This window comes from Metopolophium dirhodum, chromosome 1 (assembly GCF_019925205.1).
Source record: "Metopolophium dirhodum isolate CAU chromosome 1, ASM1992520v1, whole genome shotgun sequence".
In the NCBI taxonomy this organism is placed as follows: domain Eukaryota; kingdom Metazoa; phylum Arthropoda; class Insecta; order Hemiptera; family Aphididae; genus Metopolophium; species Metopolophium dirhodum.
Window position 1 is genome coordinate 84,924,624 of NC_083560.1, and position 21,829 is coordinate 84,946,452.

General features: G+C 31.1%; 2 protein-coding genes across 2 annotated transcripts in view; both read left to right on the forward strand.

The window, feature by feature from the left end:
* The window catches only part of LOC132933742 (uncharacterized), a 126,521-nt gene that overhangs the window by 68,873 nt on the left and 35,819 nt on the right, over positions 1–21,829 (forward strand). The window contains exon 2 of the mRNA XM_061000018.1: positions 8,458–9,615. Coding sequence (XP_060856001.1) covers positions 8,458–9,615 — 1,158 coding nt within the window. The remainder of the gene's footprint in view (positions 1–8,457; positions 9,616–21,829) is intronic.
* LOC132935844 (uncharacterized) lies at positions 15,447–18,683 on the forward strand. Its single transcript, XM_061002472.1, has 2 exons — positions 15,447–16,419; positions 17,949–18,683. Exons 1-2 carry the CDS (start codon positions 15,736–15,738, stop codon positions 18,393–18,395), a joined length of 1,131 nt encoding a protein of 376 aa, XP_060858455.1. The 5' UTR covers positions 15,447–15,735; the 3' UTR covers positions 18,396–18,683.

Consider the following 21,829-nt stretch of genomic DNA (forward strand, 5'->3'; position numbering starts at 1 on the left):
CATCTAATTTAAAAGATAACTTTATATATTTTAATCATTCAGTTTTTTTTTTTTGAAAATTTATTTATTTTTATAATCAAATTTAAAACTATTGATTATTTTAACCAGGGACTGGAACCTTGATGATTTTTACGGTTCCGGTTCCGGTTCGGTTCCTAGAAAACCTAAAATTTCGGTTTCGGTTTCTTTTCGGTTTTAAAAAAAACTAAAATTTCGGTTTCGGTTTTTTTCGGTTTTAAAAAAAAACTATAATTTCGGTTTCGGTTTCTTTTCGGTTTTTAAATTTAGGTTTCGGTTCTTTTCGGTTCTTATAAAATGAAAATTACGTTTCCTGTTTAAGGTTTTTAGTTTTATACTTAAAAAATTTTATTCAACTTCGATTCTTTAGAAAAATATTAGTATTTTCATTACTTAATAATTGATATCAATTATGGCAGGTCAATAACAATTTTCAACCAGATATTTTACCAGTTGCTTAAAACTAATGAGAAGACTAAATGATTAAAAAAAAACTTAACTTAATGGAGTTTGAATTAATTTTTAGTTTCTTCTGAAACCCATTCAAAACTTGATCGAGTATTCTACGAAATCCCGAATCGTTCAACATGCTGAATGGTCGTCCATTATGGTTACGAGATCAACACAAGCATCAATAATTGTTTTTTCACTTAAATTAACTTTAACATATTTTGATTCATTAAAATGAAATAATTGTTGATGTGCTTTGACCTTAGAAACACCAACTGTTTTTTTTATCTTTTTTAGATCCTTTTTCCAGAAACTCTTCATACAATTCATTATGATGGCTTGCGAGATGTTTTTTTTAAATTTGTACCATGATTACCCTATAAAAATAAGACTTTAATTTGAGGCAGTCAAACATTTTTTTTTACTATTATTATACATATTACCTATAATATATTATATATTATCAAGTTATAAAAATACCTGGGTAAAAAGTAAAAACAAAATAATGATAAATAAATATTTATTAATCATAAAATATAAAAATAAAAATATACTATTTCATAGTAAACAAATCTTCAAACATTGAATATAATATGCAAACAATGAAATAAAGATTAATAGGTACCTACTTAATATAATATATAGATTAGGTATTCATTTGTATTTATAATTATTAGTTATTACATCACAAAAATTTAAAAAAATAATTAAAAAGTATATAGGTACTCTAAGTTTAATGAAGAAAATTAATTGAAATAAATAATTCTTAAAAACATTTTAAATTAAAACAATTATAAATATACAATATTATATTATCGGTATTATGTTATTATATTACTACACAAAAATGAATCTATGATTTATGAAATGAAATTTATCTTTAAATGGTTTGTTCTCATGGTGATTATTGATTTAAAATTTTAAAAGTTAAAACAATAAATATTTTGTATTAAATATATTACTTTGAAGAAGTTGAAAATCAATGTGGGATTATGAGAACATTTGAAAATTAAAATTAGGTTTAAATTCATGATTTTTCTATACACACAATTCACACCATTATTTTGATTATTACCAATTATAATAAATTATGTAGATAAGTTATAATATAATATTATTTAACTATTTAACTAAAAATAAAAATAAATTGAGGGCTTAAATCTAAAATTTCAAATACCTAGATAATAATGTTAATATTTGTTAATAATTTACTTATCACTTACTTTAATTTTGCAAGTACAATGCTTACACGACGATTCACGTTCATTGCAATCATATTTATAATATGAATGTATTATTGACGAAAGTATACGACCCATTATGATATATAATACTAAGTTTAAAATAACGAAGTTAGACACCACCTACAGGGCTACAGGTACCTACAGCCACAAGTCACTATAATGAGTATAATGAAATAAACAGTAACAAATCACAACACTAGCAATGAAAGACAGAATCTAAGAATCAAAGAAACGCGTTAGGCGTGCTATACGCATCAGATAATCTGATAACGAATAACGATACTATAATAAAACTATAAGCATAGTAAATGTAAACATCATAACATTCGTAGTTATTTATAAACATATTTTATGAATTTCTTATTAGTTATTATTGTGGTAACTGGAAGTAGCAGACCTACAGGACCTGGTGTATATTGTGCAGTAAATAACGACTTTTATTTTTGCTGGAAATTGCTATTATTACATTATCAGTTGTTACGTAGAAATATTTATAGCTTATAGTGCTTATAATCAAGTGTTTACTGTTTAGTCTTAGTGACACGTCTCGATGTCTCAGACGCTTGAACTCTGTACTCTGTAGGTAATTGAATGATTATTTTTGAATATTATTAATCGTCGTAATAATAATGAAAAATAAAAATAAAAATAATAGAATTATTACAAAACCGAAATTAATCGTAAGAAACCTTTAAAAAAAAGTACCGGTTCCGGTAAAGTTACGGTTTTTAAATTAATTCAAATAAAGGTTCCGGTGGGGTTCCGGTTTTCAAATTAATTTAAATTAGGGTTTCGGTGAGGTTCCGGTTCCCATTATTCAAAGGGTTCCGGTTCCAAAACCGGTTCTTTTCGGTACGGTTCCAGTCCCTGATTTTAACCCAGTTTCCCTATTCACTAACCATTTTCGACACTTCAAATTTATCCATTATAAAAATCTAACTAGTTATAACATATTAACAACACTTAATAATTTGTAAAAATAAAACCATACTTCCTGTATTATACGAGTATTGGAAATCAACTAACGATAACTTACGATACCACACATGACCTCTATAAACTTTTATTGCATAGGCTCGTTTTGATTATATTATTATCGTACACAAAAAAAATTATATACCAATTCAACGTTTAATAATATAATCATATCAATCATAAAGTTACACAAAAATCATAAATTATGACTTTGAAATTACAGATCTATTTTCATGTTTGAAAGGTTTGATCGTTTAGGAAGCACTTACACATTTCTTAACGTGCCATTGGAGAAAATAGTGAAAGACCATTTTCATTTACGAGAACATTTACAGTTTAGGGTACGTTGGAAGGCGACCTATGCGCACCCATAATTTGTACGAAGGTTGATGCAAAAGACTAAAAACGGTACTTTATAGAATTTAATTTAATTTCTATTTTCTTATTTTATTGTTTTTTTTAACAAAATTACACGGTATTCGAATATTAAAGTGTGCTCCGACCGGTATTATTAGTAGCGGTAACGTAGCCATTAGTGTCTCGTGTATCCTCCACAATAATATGTACAGGGACCAAAATTAAAAATTTACCCACAGCATCAGCATTCCAAAAACTTACCGAACATATGAGAGATCTTGGGGAAATTAATTTTTTATAAAGGAGAATTTATTCTGGAATGCGTGTAGTGCATGAATATTAAATATATTATACATACATAAGCATACATATCATGTTTATATTACAATAATTTTTCATATATTTATGTACATAAATAAAACATTTTGTGTCTATATCACAATTCAATGTAAAAAAATGTTCACTATAAATTATATCAACAAATTATCATAAAAACGAATCTTTAACATTATAAATTAAAAAAAAATCAAACAATATAAATGGGTATGAAATATATTAAGTACAAATATAATGCTATAAATTAATATAACAAGATTTCATAATTTCTAACTATTTCATACACTTGAAAAAAAAAAATATAATAGCTTTAAATATATAATCTATTTCTTTATTCATTATTCTTATTTATTTGTATTGTGTATGTTACATTTTCTATTGTTATTATCTTCTAGGTGTGTTAAATTATCTACTTGTTTAAAGGGGTCTACCTTGTTCAACACTTGCTAGTCATTACTAGTCATTTTGTGCTTAGTTTGCTAATAACGTGGCCCATTGCTTCCATGCATCTTACATTTCTTTATTTGTTTAGTACATAACTTATTAGTATTTAGTAAACTACATCAAAAAGTATAGGGGGAGATGCATCTTCCAGTTTTAGTTTCACAAACCCGATTTTCTTTAAATCCCAATTTCACACTAGTCTTTCGGGTTATGTATTTCAACCATTTTTTCTATAATTATAATATTATATTGTTTGTGTGTGCTCTCTCAAACTTGCATGGAATTGATAATTAATGTCATAAAGAAGTCCTTGTATGTTTGTAATACCTCTTCATTATTTCACTATATTATTTTAATTCACAAGGAATTTGGAACCTATCTTTCATTAAATTAAAAATATAATTAAACATGTACCTATAATATTTAGAGTATACAATATAATATACATTATATACTATGGGTTTATGCAACATTTTTTCCCAAACTATTGCGAAAACAACTTTCACCTATATTGTATTTTCAATTTTGAGTCTGGTATAAAGTAGTATAAACTAAGAAAACAAAGATTTTGAGATAACATATTCTTATTATTGTGGAGTGAAAAGTATTTATGGTAGACATTGAATCTTATTTGTGCTTTAGTTGATCGAATGTATACATTATTCAGTATTTTTTAAAATAATCAGCAAAACAATAATATATTATTTGTATTATTATTATTATTATTATTATTATTAAAATAATTGTACGTTAACAAGGGTTACCATACAAACGTCCACTACACAGTGACCTATTCAATTGACGTGGACACGGGATACTCTAGACACTTACTGTACTGTAGAGTGGTTACCTACTTGATATCATTTTATTTATTTTTCGTAATATAAGTAAATAAAAATAAATAAAAGGTGGGTAAGTGGAAAAAAAATGGAAAGTGAAAATGACCGTAAACAGCTCAAAATAAGTCAAAATATTTGGAAAATGTTATGGTGTGTAGAAAATGCTTATGTAAACATTCAGTCGAAATTTCATGTACCTACGATCATTTGTTTTAGAGTTGCAATAAAAACCAAAATCGATTTTCTCAAAAACAGATTTTGCGTAAAAATTCCCGTTTTTTCTTAATTTTTCTTTTGTTTTTCACGTCGTTTTTGAAAACTACTGGAAAATTATCACTTTTTACCACCCCCTCCCCCCCCCCCCCCCAAAGTACCAACTAGATTCACTTTCCTATCAGAAAAGTTACTGTTGAAGAAAATCCAAGCATGTTTACTGTCCTAAACGATGATGACGGACACAAAATAAAAAAAATCAATAAAAAATAAAAAAATAATAAAAAACACATATCATTGTAAAATCAATACATTCATCGCTTCGCTCAGAATCTAAAACTGAAGAATTCCCTATTCAGTAAACTGTAGACTTGTAGATTTCGAGTGCCTATCATTGAGTAGGTCACTATTATGTTTTTAAGTTGAATTCAATGATTGAACAATCGTATATAGAAATCGATTATTAGTGGAGATGGACCATCACTCGTCAGTATATACTTATAAACATATTTTTATTTAATTTTAAATTATTCCATCAGCTGTTCTTATTGTTCTATTCTGTAACAGATCGAATAAAAACTCTTTTAATAAAAAAAAAAAATTGTTTTCATACTCCAACACTATGAACTTATACTTTTACTAAGGTACTACTCTTACTTCTGTTTTATACTGATGCATATTTGTGTAATGGAACCTTCATTATTTGGAAGTAGTTTTGGTCAGGATAACACCTTTCTAACAAATCAAATATATTTTCATATGTAAAATCCCGGAAAATAATTGCATGGATCGTAGGATTCTGGAATATAAATATTCGGACCCCATAATATCATTGGCCGTAAAAATCCAGAAAGTGGTAAATCGTATTTATGATGCCCCTTGGGCATATGCATTTTTCTTGTTTTTAAATTACTGTTCAAAATTATTGAAGATTCTTGAATTATATGTTCAGTCATTAGCTATTGAAATAGAAAAGATACAAGTATACTACAAGTATGCTACTAGTATAAGCTAAAACATTATTTGAAAATGTTGATAATTTTGACATATTATATTTACAACTGTTTTACCAAGCATAACAATATTTATAAAAAAATTAGCTAACTGCCCTGATGTGCAGTAGTAGTGTAGCTCGTCATTAAGTATCTAAGACACTGTAATTGATATGTTAAATTTGAAATCGAAAAACCAAACGTTTATAAATTATAATATAGAATTGTATTGAAATAGTATGTTATTTAACTTAAGTGAAATAAATTAAGTCACTATTTATTTACCTAAAATCAATTTATAACGAAATAAAATTAATATTTTTATATTTAATTTTTAAAATTGTTGTAAGGAACTTGCATGTAAATATAAAATTAGAATTGTGTCTTGGTAACATACATTTGTAAGACAGATCAAAATGTATATTAAAATATTATTTATTATGCTGCCATAAAATTAGAATTTAATAATATTTCCTAAGATAGAAGAAAAGGTGGCTGTTCCTAGTAAATTTAAGTATTACTGCATAATAATAAGAACTAATTCGAGTAAAATAGAAATACACAGAACGATTGAAGAAAAATGAATAAATATATATATATATACCTAACCAGACATCGTATGCACGTCATCAAAACGTACGTACAACTTTTTCATGCCAATTCTGCAGGACAAAAGTTTTAGATAAACTTCCGTAGTAAAAATGTACCCAACTAAAATTTAAACATCCCTTTGACATCCATTGTAATGTTTACCATAAAATAATAATTAAGGCTACTCTGAGTAATTATACTCTCACATCTCACTATTTAATGTATGCATAAATAGATTGAACGTTCGCATAAGCAATAAGCATATACTATAATTAGTCGTATATCAAAAGCAATAAGACTAATTTGAAACCAACGTCTGTATAACGAGCAATAGATTCCAAGTGTTATTGCGTATAACATTATCGATTGTCAAAAAGTGTAAATATATTAGGTAAATTATTTGTTTCGAGATTCTGGCGCGCAATACTGCAGAAGCTAATAAAAATTTTGAGTTTTAATGGTGTCATATTAATACTAATAAGTAATAACTAATAACAATAAAATAAACCGTAATGAAATGTCCCTGTCCTGCCATAGCATAAAAATAGTTTGACTCATTTGACATAAACATAGTTGTACCCGTTTACCCAAACTTGTCTTAATTAATCACACAATGTTAAAATTCATAATCACCATGTAATTTTACTAGATTTCACGAATAATTTAAAAATTGCATAATATGTCATTTCAACTGACTTTTAAAAGTCCTATAACTTTTATAGGAATCACTCAATCGCCCATGTCATACTGAAACGTATTTCAGTTTTTACATCTATATATTTTACATATAGTTATCACTCTTATCTATATAAAATATATAAATTATATATACATTTATATTATAATCCATTTATTAATCAAAACATTATGACACAATAAATAACAGCAAAAAAATGATTTAAATTAAATAACTTTTTTAAGTTGTTAAATAAACAAAGAGAATTAATGCTTTCAACATAATATTTGCGATTCTGGGAAGTAAGCTATAGGTAATTTAGAAATCGTAAATATTAAGAGAGGGATAACCTGCAGAAGACAGCCGTGATAGGTTCTCTTAGACTGTAATAATTAGAGATAGTGATAAGAAGTGTTGAGAATTATCTTTATAATAATATTATTGCATTTATCATATTATATAGACAAAAATTGTATTAGGTATCTATTATCTTATATAAATAAAAGTCTAACCAATATCTATTAATTTATCGATAAAACGTCAGGAATCTAAAATAGTTTATCTAGATATTTTAATCAATAAATCCATACCTACGAATTAGTATTTATTTTTACACGATTTGTGATAAACATTGAGGAATAGTGAAATCGTGGTTTTTTTACTGATAGTACCTACCTAATTTCAAATATTATGAACAAATTAAAAACAGTTACTCAATCTATTAAATCTCTTATAGATGACACAGTCACTAATTATTGAGTTATTTCCGATGACCAATTGGTTGGTCTTAACTGCGACTACGTTGAAAATCACGGTAATTTTGTGATGTGCTATATTAAATACTATACTGGTAACTGGTAAGCAATGAAAGTTAATGTGTTTAAAATCAAAAAAAATTTTCTCAAACAAGTAAGCAAAGGTGAAAATAATTAAGAAATAAACGAAAAACATGTTAGGGAAGATGGTTGCGTCCAAGTTAACAAAGATAGTAAAAAACATTTAGTTACCTGAATACAATATATGAATACCATATGAGGTAAGGCCTAAGGACCACCAGAAAGGTATTCCCATTTGTTGTATTTTGAGATTGTTTTAAAATTTGAACTGAGTATTCGATTTAACAGTGTATAACTATCGCTATAATACAAATTGTCTAGTAAAAATAATTATATTCATAGTGTTTGAGATTATAGGTAAAACAAAAATAATATCAATAACGAATTATTACCTTAAACCATTATAACCACAACAACTACCTCGTCCTAGTTCCCTACGAAGTGTTTGCGGGTGAAAATGTACAATTATTTCATATTTTGTTTCAGCATCAAAATCCAGGAGCCCATCCCCAGATAGGGATTTCGAACCTCCGAATTTCGAGACGGTACCGGTCACACGGCAACCGAAAAAATCATACAACACGTCCGCCACTGGTATATCAGTGGCAGATGACCGTGTGTATAGTGACGTGGAATATGACGAAGACAGCGATGAGGATATGGCCATAAAGTGCGATGATTTTGAGAAATATGCACAAGATATGGAAGACGATCTCCGTTCTGTGCACTATGTGGAGGCTACCGCCTTGACCACTTTAGCTGCAACTTCAAGTTCAGTGGCCATAATTGGAACGACGGCCAAATGCAAGTCAGCGGGTGCGTCGCCAGCCACGGCCAAAAGCAATCCAGCGGCCACGTCGCCGCCCATCCGACGGCAACGGTCGTCATCTCCATCGCCGTTGGCGTCGTCTTTGCCACCGGGGCCGCGGCCGCCACTTATCGGGTCGGTATCGCAGTCTATGCTTGATGACGTGAAGCCGGTGCCGGTTAGGGAACCGGTTTCCGGAACAGGCACTATAGCCGTAGCGAGCTCAATTCCTGTAAAGGAAACCGAAGAACTGTGGTTGTCCGAAGAACAATGGGCTGAGCATCTAGCAACGAAGTCCGGTCACAGGGTTATACGGTCATTGGCCGAGGACGCCGGACCACCGCCACCGTCTCCGTCGCCGTTTTCTACATCGGCACATCAGTGGCCGCTTCAGTGGCCGGTGGCCGGTTGCTCAAAACAAACCAATCTTGATCGCATACCTGTAGGTGTGATTGAGGTTCTGGACTGCGAACCGGCGGACCAGCGGCGGCCACCGCCGACGAAAGCGCAACGGTTACCGAAGGCGCAGAGGGCCAGTCGCGGTGATCAGAACATCCCATTGCCAGTCATACGTGCGATGGGATTGAAGAGCGATTCTTTGAACCACGAAGATATGTTTAAGACCATGAGGGTGCAACCCCCCTCGTCAGATAAACACGGTTTTCGTTCAAGGACGGGCACCGGGAGTTCGACGTTCGACTCGTCCTCCCGGAAGCCATTCCTCCGACAGTCGAACGAAACAAAATCCCGATATACCGAGGATGAATTTTCCGCCGCCACTGGATGGATGGTGAACATGCCAGTGTTCGCCAAATGTCCACCGGCTAAGTCCAAAAGTAAGTACCTGAACATGCAGCGTGAATACATTATATTATTATTAATAGATAGCTAACTAGGTGTGTCTATATAGAATGTACTATATAGGTACTGCCAGATTTTCATTGATGAGTTATTATCGACTTCAATGTTCCTCAGTCATAGCCCAAATTTCAAATTTGATTAGAATAATGTATAACACAAATTGTATGTACCATTTGGTCATCCAGAAAAGAGGAAAACATAAATTTATAAAGCTCTCGGTTTGAAATGTTCAGACAATATTATTAAGTTTACTAACTTCCTTAGATATTAGCATTGATTATAGATGAAATATGCATAATAGTACTACCTATTTATTATAATCAATGGTATTAAGAGTACCTATCTTTTTTTACAATTTTCATAAAATTATATTTATTCGTTATTCACGAGTAGTTACTATATTTTATAATATATTTATCTATATTGCACAAATTATAAAATTAAAACACAAATTTCACCGAAACCACAAAAGCTTTGACGATACATGTAAAATAAGTTCTTAAAGCAGCCCACTGTGGTGTACGTCATAAATGCAACGGCCGTAAATAATAGTTTTCCCCTTTTTTCCCACCGACGACATTATCGTTTTGGATGGATTGTCGTTTTTGTTATTTTAAGCTCAGTCATTAGTATACGCGCGAAACGCTTAGGTGTGTCGACAATGTACAGCCTTTGGCTTTGTACAATATCCACAGTGACGGTTGGACATATGACAGATAATATTTCAATTGTTTCTTGGTTGTACAAAACGCACACCGTTACGCCATTATTACAATATCGATTGACCGTGATACAATACGGTATAAGTACCTACACGGAATTTATATTACGCATTACGTGTAAAGCATCAGCAATGAATTGATTTTTATTTTCGTCGAACGCAAAAAGGTTGATGCCACGGCGGTATATCGATACTCAATCCACTATAATAGAAACGCATTAAAATTGTATTCCGCGATAGTATATGGAATAATAATTAATGAAACCTATCTGGACTTGTGTGCCCACATATAAAGAAATTGAATCAATTAAATCATCATTCATTATAATATTATTTTTAATTTAAAAAAATTTCACTAAACGATTACAATTAAAATATTTAAATTTGGTTTAATTCTTATATCCCACTGGATGCCAAAGATATATTTGTGTTCTTTAATTGAACTGAAATACATACCAAAACAAGTTAATAACAATACAATATCGATGTTTGCCAAAAGTTCGATAGTACATTTAAAAAAAAAACTGGGTATCGATATCATAACAAATTGACATCAATAATATATTATATCTTAACAGAAATAATACGCAAGACGTATATCATGGGTATTATAATGATCGTTCGTAATTAAAACTGATTCGAGACCAAACAATTATTATAGTGAACAACTATAGGGTCATACTAGTACTAATGTCAGATCAATTATTTATCTTGTCATCGATACATCGTAGGCATAATGTCAAAGCAGGCATCTTACTAAATGCCTAGGCAAAAAGTCGAAGAAATTTAATTTTTATGTGATTCCGTCTAGACATTTAACTATAAAAATAATGTTTAAAAAATTATGTATGATTTATTAATATGTAAAACACAAGTGTCCTCCAGTGCCCACTACTGTTTTAAACATAAATTATAAATAACTAATTAGGTATGATAGTACGAGTATACGAAACCAATAAAAAGTTGTATTATAATTTCAAATTGTCGTTATTTTTTAGTTACCTACTACATGTTATTGTTTGGTGGAATTTCTGGAATATTTAATTTGACTTTTATTATTAGTTTAAAAGTAACTAAAATTTACAAAAATTTGTAATTATCATGTAATTTTTTATTCATTTTTTACACTTATTATACTATCATACTTAATAGTAATATTACCAACCTATATTTATTTATAATAATTTAAGTCTTGAAAAAATAAGTACACAAAGTTAAAAATATTGCATACTACCAGCTAAACAATGTCATATAGCTTAATTTTTAGAATAATACAAAATCGTTTCATTTTAATTATTTTCCTGGCTTGAAATAGGCATTTAGTTAAACGCCTGATTATATGACTAAATGCCTACGACAAATATATTATGACTCTATATTGTAAAATATGTGTCAGGCTTTTTTTCGACAATAATACAACTATGGTTTGTACAATATTAAGTATACGCCATATTTAGATGAATAAAAATTAAGTTTGTTTTTTTCGTGGGACATGCAGTTGCCAAAATACGACTTACTTCGCTCAGGGTTACAATTTATAACAATTTAGGTATAATATAGTGATTGTTCCGAGACAAAGATTCGAACTGCAGATAAGACACATATATAGTTCCAAAGGGTTAACGAATATATACGAATATTGTCGAAGGACACGTTGACAGACCAATTAATACAATTTGTAGTTCCGGAGTATGGTTACCCCCACCCACCCTTTCCTCGCAAACACCGGCACATAAGTAAACATTATACCTATATGAAGACCAAAAATACCGTTGTTGATCCTTACCAAAGTAATTTATCTTTTATTGGATTCCTCTGCTTGATATAAAGTTATAGTGGCATATATAGGTACCTACCTACAACTGGTGAAGTTTTATGGTTTAATATTAAAACAATGAATGCCAGTTTTTCAAATTACATAATACGAGAATTGCCTATAGTATTGTCTTGTCGTTTACGAGTTTCAAACAACAAATTAGTAAACAATTTTGTTTGTCAAGAAACTATAACTTTTTAAAGTTAAGTGAGAATTTCGTTGTTAATTCAATCAAGTTTATTTCTTTAGAAAATCATCACTGCTCTTGAGAATCAAACAATATATTATTTTCTTTCAACCATTCTTCAAGCGAGCAATCCTATGACAGACAAATTTTTATTATTATCGTATAGTACATTGGCAAGTGCAGACGTTTAACCTGTCCCTTTCACAAATTCACTTAGAATAAGCTTTAAGTTCATACTTGGATCATAATCAGTGGTGGACTATACCAGCAGGATATGAGGACTTTCCACAGTGGGCCGTGATAATACAGTAGTACACACAATATTATATGAACAATAACTGAGTGACTGCTGCTTACGGTTGTAGAGAAAAATATATTAAATATTAAGTTGATGTTGAAGGCATTATGGATATTGCTAAAAATAAAAGCAATTTATTACATAAAAATCTAAATAAAACTATGGATCTACTTACATTTTTTTTAAATTTAATACTATTTTCACTTTCTACTTCCCACTTCCCAGACAGAAATTTTTAACGTTATTATAATATTATCATTACAAAATATTATCTGGGTTAGTGTAAAATGTAAGTTATTATTTTATTTTGTAATAATTACTAATTTGAGGAAAACTTGTTCTATACAACTTCGAAATAAGCATGCATTCAAGCCTAAAAAAAAAAAATCAAAAAAGCTATAGCAAGGAAAAAACACTGGCCGATTTTTTTTTCATTATTCACCACTGATCTTAATGTTATAACGGATAATCTTATAATATTGTACGAATATCTGTAACACCGGGAGACAAATATATTTTTAAAAAAAACGTTGATAGCCAACCCACTAAAACGTTGTATGGACTTGGCGTTGCATTAGAATGCAAATCGTTCGTGCGAAAATCGTTCGAGGAAATTACGTTCATCTTTATGGCTGACGGCAGCGCGAATAGTGCGTATATATGTTATACCTAAATATATATATATATATACTTATATTATATATAGGTACATATAACAACAAGAGTGGCGCCTTATATTGTAATAATAAAATAGATAAACGGCTGAATTTCGGGAGTGACTACGAGCAGCGGATGTATAGGGGTGGATGCTTGTTAGGGGTAACGAATACCAATTATGATAATATTGAATAAGAAAAACTGAATTTAAAACAGCAGAAAAATAAGATAATCAACAGTGTTTTTACAGGTTCTATTAAGTATGACATACATATAATAATGATCACTGACAACAAGGTATATTATAAATTATAATAATATATTAAGAGTGCCTGCGTCAACTCAATGAATTAATAAGCATTTACAAATTTAGATTTTTACTATTTTATAGTTATTTACAAAATCACATCATGTCTGTACTGTTATTGGTTGTAATGTAATTATCACGAAATCATAATATATAAAATCGTTAAAAACAAGTTCACTCGGATGGAACTTAGTTAACATGGTCACTTATCGGTACGGAATAATTTGGAACTTAACGGTTATGAACGGAATTACTTATTTGGTGTATGGTATAAATGTCTTAAGTCAAAAATTTAAATTTTTGGCAAATAGCATGACTAAAATGAAACATTTTTATATTATTTTTGTACAGATTACGTACCTAAGTGAAAACTATAACTCACTATCAGTAAAATTTGTTTTGGTTTAAATATTTTAAGTCATATTATATCAGGTGGAAAACACTTATATTAGTTATGTTTTGAGGATCGGACGGATCCATAATTTTGAAATGGTCTGACTATCTTATGTCAAGTATAGCAATAATTTTCAATGCATGCCTTGATAAATGATAGTGTAAGTCATATAAAATAATGATGCAATCATCTTAAGTCAATTAAAAACCACGAAAAATTGAAAAACCAAGACAGTATTATTAACGAATTTTAATGATTTTTCAATGTTTTTTAGTTACGATATTTGTAGCCTACACCAATGATATTTTGTTATACAATTTAGAACGTTCAATTTATATTTATATTTTCCAAAGTTAGTATATTTCATATTTTTTATCAAATGATTGAGTACGATATTTGTTACTGGTTCAGATAAATATAAAAAATCACCTTCGATATGCATTTAAAAGGTTTGATTACCTGGGAAAATGGCCAATTTCGTTTTCTAATATCAATTTTGATGTCATGAAAAAGTGAAAGATACATTTCTATAAGAACCAAAAAATAAAAATAAATAAAATATCATGTGATACAAAATTCTGAACTTGTTATTTAATATTATGTCATTGAGATTATTTTTCGTTCCACTTAAAATTTCAGTTCAAAAAGTTCAACGAACTGAAGCATATAATTCCGACTAAATGATTAGCAACGTTGCCCGTAAATTTGATCTCAGTCGTATTGGTTATTCTTCCATGATTAAATTTACTTATGTATTTATTTATATAGATTGTAAATAAATAACATTTTAAAAATAATAAAAAAAAAATCTTATCAGTTTTTCTCAGTGAGTTCTTCGTGAATTCTTATAATGTTTTCTCAATCGTTCGACCAAAATGTATAACGTTCTCAATGCTTCAAAATATTTTACAAAAAACACATAATAATAATATAATTGCCATTTGTAAATGTAAATGTAAATATAATTATGTAACAAAAGAATCACAAAAAAAAAAAAACTGTAACCAATGGCCTATGATGCCGGGTTGAAATAAATAGATCAATAAAAAAATATAATTGCCGATAACTGCAATAATATTATCTAGGGATTGACGTATTATTATCAATTTATCAATTTATCATCAACTTATTTAACAGTAAATCGTTTGGATGTAAAAAGAAGCTTTCAAGTCATCTTGTTATAATAATATCTTCGTCAACATTCGTTAGCGAATAATATGCAAATTATGTTATTATTATTGTGTGACCCACAGTTATAATTATAATTATTGTGTAACTCTCGTTTACTCGGTGCTTTATCGGTTCGTTTTCGTTTTTACCTACAGGTTTATAATTTTTTTTTAATTTTACCGATCCCCCCCTCCGCGAATAACATTCGGCACGACGGATCGTGAGTCGGCCAAACACTCGTGCGGTCGCCAAGGCAGCGGTGCACCCAGCAACAGTGGTCATGCAGTCGAGATGGTTCGAAAAAACAAACACTCGGCTCGACCGACTGTCGGCGAGCCGTACAAATATTTGATATTGACTCGCGATCGCAACGATAATAACCGTATAATAATAAATAATTGTACACGGCGCTAATACAATATATTGTAATATTGTCCGGCGCGGAATCGTCAACGCGTTTGTGTGTCTGTTTTCCGTTTTATCCAAATACCGTTTCCGCTCAGTGGACACGTGGTGATTGCGCAGAAAACGACGGCGTCGGCGAAATGGACGGGTGTCGCCAGTTCCAATATCCGATGCTGGCCTGGACTTACGGGTGTTTCGGCGATGGTGCGGCCACTGCGCACAAAACAGCAGACGAACCTGCTGTCCACGGCGGGAAAGGGGCGGCGCCGGTGGACGAAATCCAACAGCTGTCGGACGCCGTGCGCCGTGCGCTCGAGTGTCCGGTGTGCAAGGAACTGTCCGGTGCCATTTCCATGTGCTGCGACAACGGGCACGGCTTGTGCGACGAGTGCTCGTACACCATGAACAGGCTTAACCCGGATACGCCGCCCAAGTGTCCGCTGTGCCGTTCACCGCCCGCCCGCCTGGAGGAGGACGCATGCTCACCACAGTCGCCCGCGTCGTTACAGCCGACGGACGAGACGGCGGCCTCAGATCACCAGTCGCACAGTTCACGGCCAACGGGGGCCGTCCGACCACTGCCGCCGCCGGAGTCCGCCCGCAAGCTGCACGAGTTCATGTCCATCGTAAAGGTGTCGTGCATTTACCGTCCGGTCGGCTGCCGTTACCTGGTATACGTGATATCGGCCGCCACGCATGAGTCTCTGTGCCCTTACGCCCCGCACGTCCGCTGCATGGTGCCCTATTGCCGATGGTCCGGTGCCTACGGCGATACGTTCCAGCACGTCGCCTCCGACCACCAGTTTTCAGCCTACGACGTAATGGTAACGTACACATTACTGTACATATATCGTGATACACGCCCCCTCCCCCCCCCTTCACGCCGTATATCGTGTGTCGGCTATACCCGGTGGGTGGTTGGGGTGATCAAGGTCCAAGGTGGGTTATATATTATATAAATTGTATACTACGGCTCTACCCGAATTATGTTTAAACTATTACATGAAAGAGAATATTTTTTATTTGTCGGACCAAACCATTTCAGACATGTTATATTATAATATTATAATATGTATATACATATTATATACTAGAGTTAGGTATGCGATTCTCGGAAACATGCTAAATTTAAAATGTAAAAAAGATTTATTTTTCTTTATTCAATCATTATACCATGGAAATACAAAATACATTGTTGTGTACAAACAATGTTGTAAACTATTTAAGTAAAACTCTAAAAGTATTCAAATACTTTCATTTTAATATTCAATACTTATTTAAAAACTTTCAACTTTAAGTATTTGTATTGGTACTTTAAATCCTTTTTTTTATTGAATACTTAACGTTTATTTTGGATTTTCTTTTTAATATAGATATATTTTTATTTTTTGTTTGAATTCTGTAATACATTTTGAATTTTCCAATATTATTTCTTACAATAATTAAATATTATATATCTACTATTTAAAAACTCTTTTTAACTCGAACAATATATTTTGATAATATAGCCACGTGTACAGTTTTAATAATAATAAAAATGTAATTCAAATATGAACATTAGACACTAGTCGAATCATACTATGACGATACATTTTGTTTTGCCTAAGTACCACAGAGTTATGGTATCACCCACCATTTGATATTATAATACAATATATCGGACTTTAATTCCCTAAAAACTATCAACAAATGGTTTAAAATACCTTTTCAACACAATAATGCACTTAAAAATAAGCAATTTTTTTTAATACGCACGCTACTTTGCAACTAATAGGAATACGATGGTTTAACTTACGGAATATTTAAAACATTATCTTAATTAAACTTACAATAGTACAAGTCCTAACTACCAAACTTAGGAACGCACAATAAATAAAGAGTAGACTGGAAATAAATGCGATCGCGATATTATATTATCTCCTACTGACCAATTAGTTGCTAATTTTTTGGCGCCACCACACGCGATAATCGATTAGATAAAGACGTTATTGCTTTCATATATTATAGAACGATTGAAATTTGGCAAACGTTAAGAACGTTAAGAAAACAATATATTTTCTAGATAGTATAATATTTCGAATTTCCTAATTTACACTAATAGCTCGTACAATAAAATTGCATGCATTAAAAACCAATGACGCGAAAAAGCTAAAAAAAAAATGCAAAATAAAAGTTTCACTTCTAATTTTTTCACGAAATTAATAATAATCATGAGCCTGGAATGCGTTGTCCCTATACTATAAATAAAATGACACCCTTTGCATTGAGACATCCGGGCCCTAAATGTATATAAACATATCACAAAGCGTTCAGTACGAATTTCACTGAGCGTTGGCGTGTGGCGTGATCGTAGGAAAACCAGTTCCTGATGCCGGATCTGACGTTCGGGCTGCAGGGCCCCATGCGCCGAACGTACCTGACGAGGAACGTCCAGGACGACAACATGCTCTACTGGGTGTGCGTGGCCCGGACGACGGCCAGGTCGACGGTGCCCGGCATCCAAGTGGCCGTGCTCAAGGTGTACGACCCGGATGCGCCCACAAAGCACGCCGAAGGGCCGCCGGACATGGTGTTCCGGGTGCGGACTATGAGCCAACAGGGCTGGCAGAGGCAGAGGGGCCGCTCGCGGTCCGTGTGCTGGGACCGAATGGTGCTGGACCGCATGACGCGGGTGGTGGCCAGCGACGGGTACCGAGAAAAGTGCATAACCACACTGCACACGCCTCCGTGGTGCACTGTGATCGTGCGCAACAACCTGTATTACGAAGCCGCAATCACGTGGAACTCGGTGGTCCGGTAAGCCCACTTGTGGGGCGACACCGAAACAGAGACGGACACGACGCGTCGTCATAATTATTATTCATCATTACTTAATAGTTAATATTACCGTTGTCGAATAAATTTCGTCAAATTTTTAACTGCACGACGATGGAGGCAAATGCGCATTGCATTCGACCGATAGATGTAATACTTATCTCATTGATCCTTCATCGAAATCACCGTCGCCTACATCAAAATATTACTAGCCTCGTGCTACGCGCCTCATATGGTTCGACACTTGTTCAGGTGGCCAGTGGAAACCATATCGTCCAAGCTTCTGAGTGATTGTTTATTTGTAATAGTGCATAAGTACTCGCTGGTGTAAGTTTTAATAAACAGGCTTTTTTTTATTATTAATAATATTATTTGCTGTTATTGATTTTTAATATTTTCTCTGGCCTATACCAGAGCCACTTGAGCAGAGAAATCGTACCGAATAATAAGAATTTTTAATCACACATGCCCAAAATATATCCAACATTATATTAACCCGCTTATTCTAGGATGAAATTGTTCCTACTGTTAAAAAAGGTCGGTATACTTTTATACTTTTTATATACCATTGTTCTGGTTTATTGAAGAGTTAGAAGTTGTCTCTCAGAGTTAACTTTTCAAGTTAACAAATTCATTTTATTGTTTTGATATTTTGTGATATAATGAGGTGTGTAATTATAATTATAAGCATTTTTAGAGGAAAAGCTTTAATTCGTCACAACAATTTTAGACTACTGTATAGGTACTATACAACAATAATAATATTATTATCGTCAACATATTTATGAAGTTATCAGAGAAAATAAAAATCATTTTTGATGTAAACCACTTAATATTCACACAGTAAGACTTAAAAGAATTTACGTAGGTACAATATGTTTCAACAGAAACATAAGTTCATTCAAATGTATTGTGTATATTAAAGTAAAATCAATATAAATTAAGTTCTTATTTATTTATTTTATTTAAAACTAATTGTTCCATGGAAAACAAATGATTTTTTTCCATGGTTTCTTGTGGGTTCAGTTTTAAAAACCCTTCGTAGGTATTCATGATTTTGGTACTTTAGGTACCCATAAGTAAGTGTTACTTGGCGGCAGCCAATTTTTCTTCCTTTGGCCATGGGATAAATAAACAGTTATCCTTTAGTGGTCTGGCTTAAAGCCTTAGTTTAATTTGGATATTAGATTATTGTAGATTTTTTTGTAAGTGACTATTAACTAATGATTTTTGATTCTCAAATGATTTTGCTCTAAAGTTTCCCTTCATCATTTCTTCTCTTCATCAGATATTATATTTTCATTTAAATTTATGTTTATTTCGTTATTAAGTTTTTCCTCTAGTATATTCATTTCTGTTGCCATTTTCTTTTATAAACAATAGTTAACTTACTTAGGAAACCTTAAAATAATATAATATAGTACCTATCTATATAAATACAAGTGAAATTGGCTGATTTTTTTTTATTGTCTTCGTAATTGTTAGTAAGTACACAGTTTCTGCTTTGTATGAAAAGCGATTTTAGGAAAATCCATCGGAAAAGTATGGAAAAAAATGAAAATACAACAGTGACTGCATCTGTCCAATAAATAAAATAAAATTCCTTATGTTTATTTTTTCACAAAATGACAAAACGTATGAATTTGTAATTTGAAATTGAGGTGCCTTTAATGATGATATAAAAATATATATAATTCACTTCGAAGAGATTCTTAAGATACAAAACTGCATTATCTTATCAGTTCTATTCTGACACCTCAAAATCGATAAAAAAAGAAATAGACATCGCAATTAAAATAATAAAAAAATACATTAAATTAAATGTTTTGGTACACATTTATTCAGATACCGTATGTATTAAAGTATAATAACCAATAAGACCAATATTGGTTCTTTTAATTATTCCAGTTCCGATCCCTGACTTATTTTAGTTACTTCATTATGGTTTTATATTATTATAATTATTAATTCATTGTATATTAAATAATATTGGTATGTATAAACCCAGAATTTTAATTTTCCTCGGTATATTATATTGTATAAGCAACCACTGTCAAATCCAAATAATATTTGGTAAAACGTCGGACATGACGTGAGTTGTGTAGACCTCATTATATTTTGTGTTCTGTTCACTGCAGCGTTAAATATTTATTTTCAAGTTATTATTATATGATTGAAAACTCATAAACTACAAATATGTATATACCTATAGATATGTTACTAGTCAAGATGAAAGAGAATATTTGTATTTAAATGTTTATTCGTCATTAGCATGTGTATCACGATCAATTTGAAGTTACAGGCGTCCAATACTGAATTATCTTATTTGATCAGACGTGTAAAATAAGATGAAATATATACATACAAATATAATGCAAATATGTCATCATACAACTCTATAGATGTTAAGCTAAATATTTATTTATATATAAAGTAAAATTGTAACAATAACCACACGTTTCCATAGAAATAACTGTTATAATAGAATACATAAATATATGAATACATTGAGGTGTATAATGTCATTTCCAAATACGTCTCGTAAATATTTAATAATTTTTGCATTGTCGAGAATCCATTTCTATCATCGGGTTGTGGGTAGGTAGTGACAAACCGAAATTTATTTTTTGTGGTCGAATACGATTCAAATTAATGAGAAAAAAAATAATAATAAACAAACATAGTACCTACATAAATACGAGAAAGGTTCACCAATTCAAACTGGCAAATATTATATTTCATGTAAGTATTCGTTGATAAATCTTGTCAATACATTTTCGTCGAAATCACTTTTTAACATTTAAAATTACGACACTTATATGATACCATCCTTGATTTGCCCAATAATACTAACGTAGTTATAATATACGCAGTTTTGCTTGTTACTGAAAAGCACACCAATATTTCATAATTTGAAATACCTGAGAACTCATTCTGTTGAATTGAAGGTTTTGAGTGTAACGCGTCATTGGGTAAGTCACTATAATGCTTGTGGCAAATTTGAATTCAATAACGAATCATTGAATTGAAAAAAAAAAAACGATTCTGAGCAAAAGATGCGAGTGATTCGGCATTTATAAAGGATATTTCACATTTATATTTGTATTATTATTTTCTGAATTTGGTGGGAAGTTTCGTATTTGTGTATTGAATTATTGAAAATAGTTTATCGATATGTAAATTTGATATTTAGTAAAATTAACATAAGCTACCATACCACTTGAACGTATCTTTGACAAAAACAAAGAATTTAATAACAATATAGGTAACTTGTAACTTATAATACAATATTGATGTACCAGAAAATTGTCTAAAAAAGTTCGTAGAATAAATAGATTAAAATCAGTCAAAATATTATTTAAATAAGAACTATTATTTAATACACGTTGTATTTACACGCATAGCGTTGAAAAGTTTTAA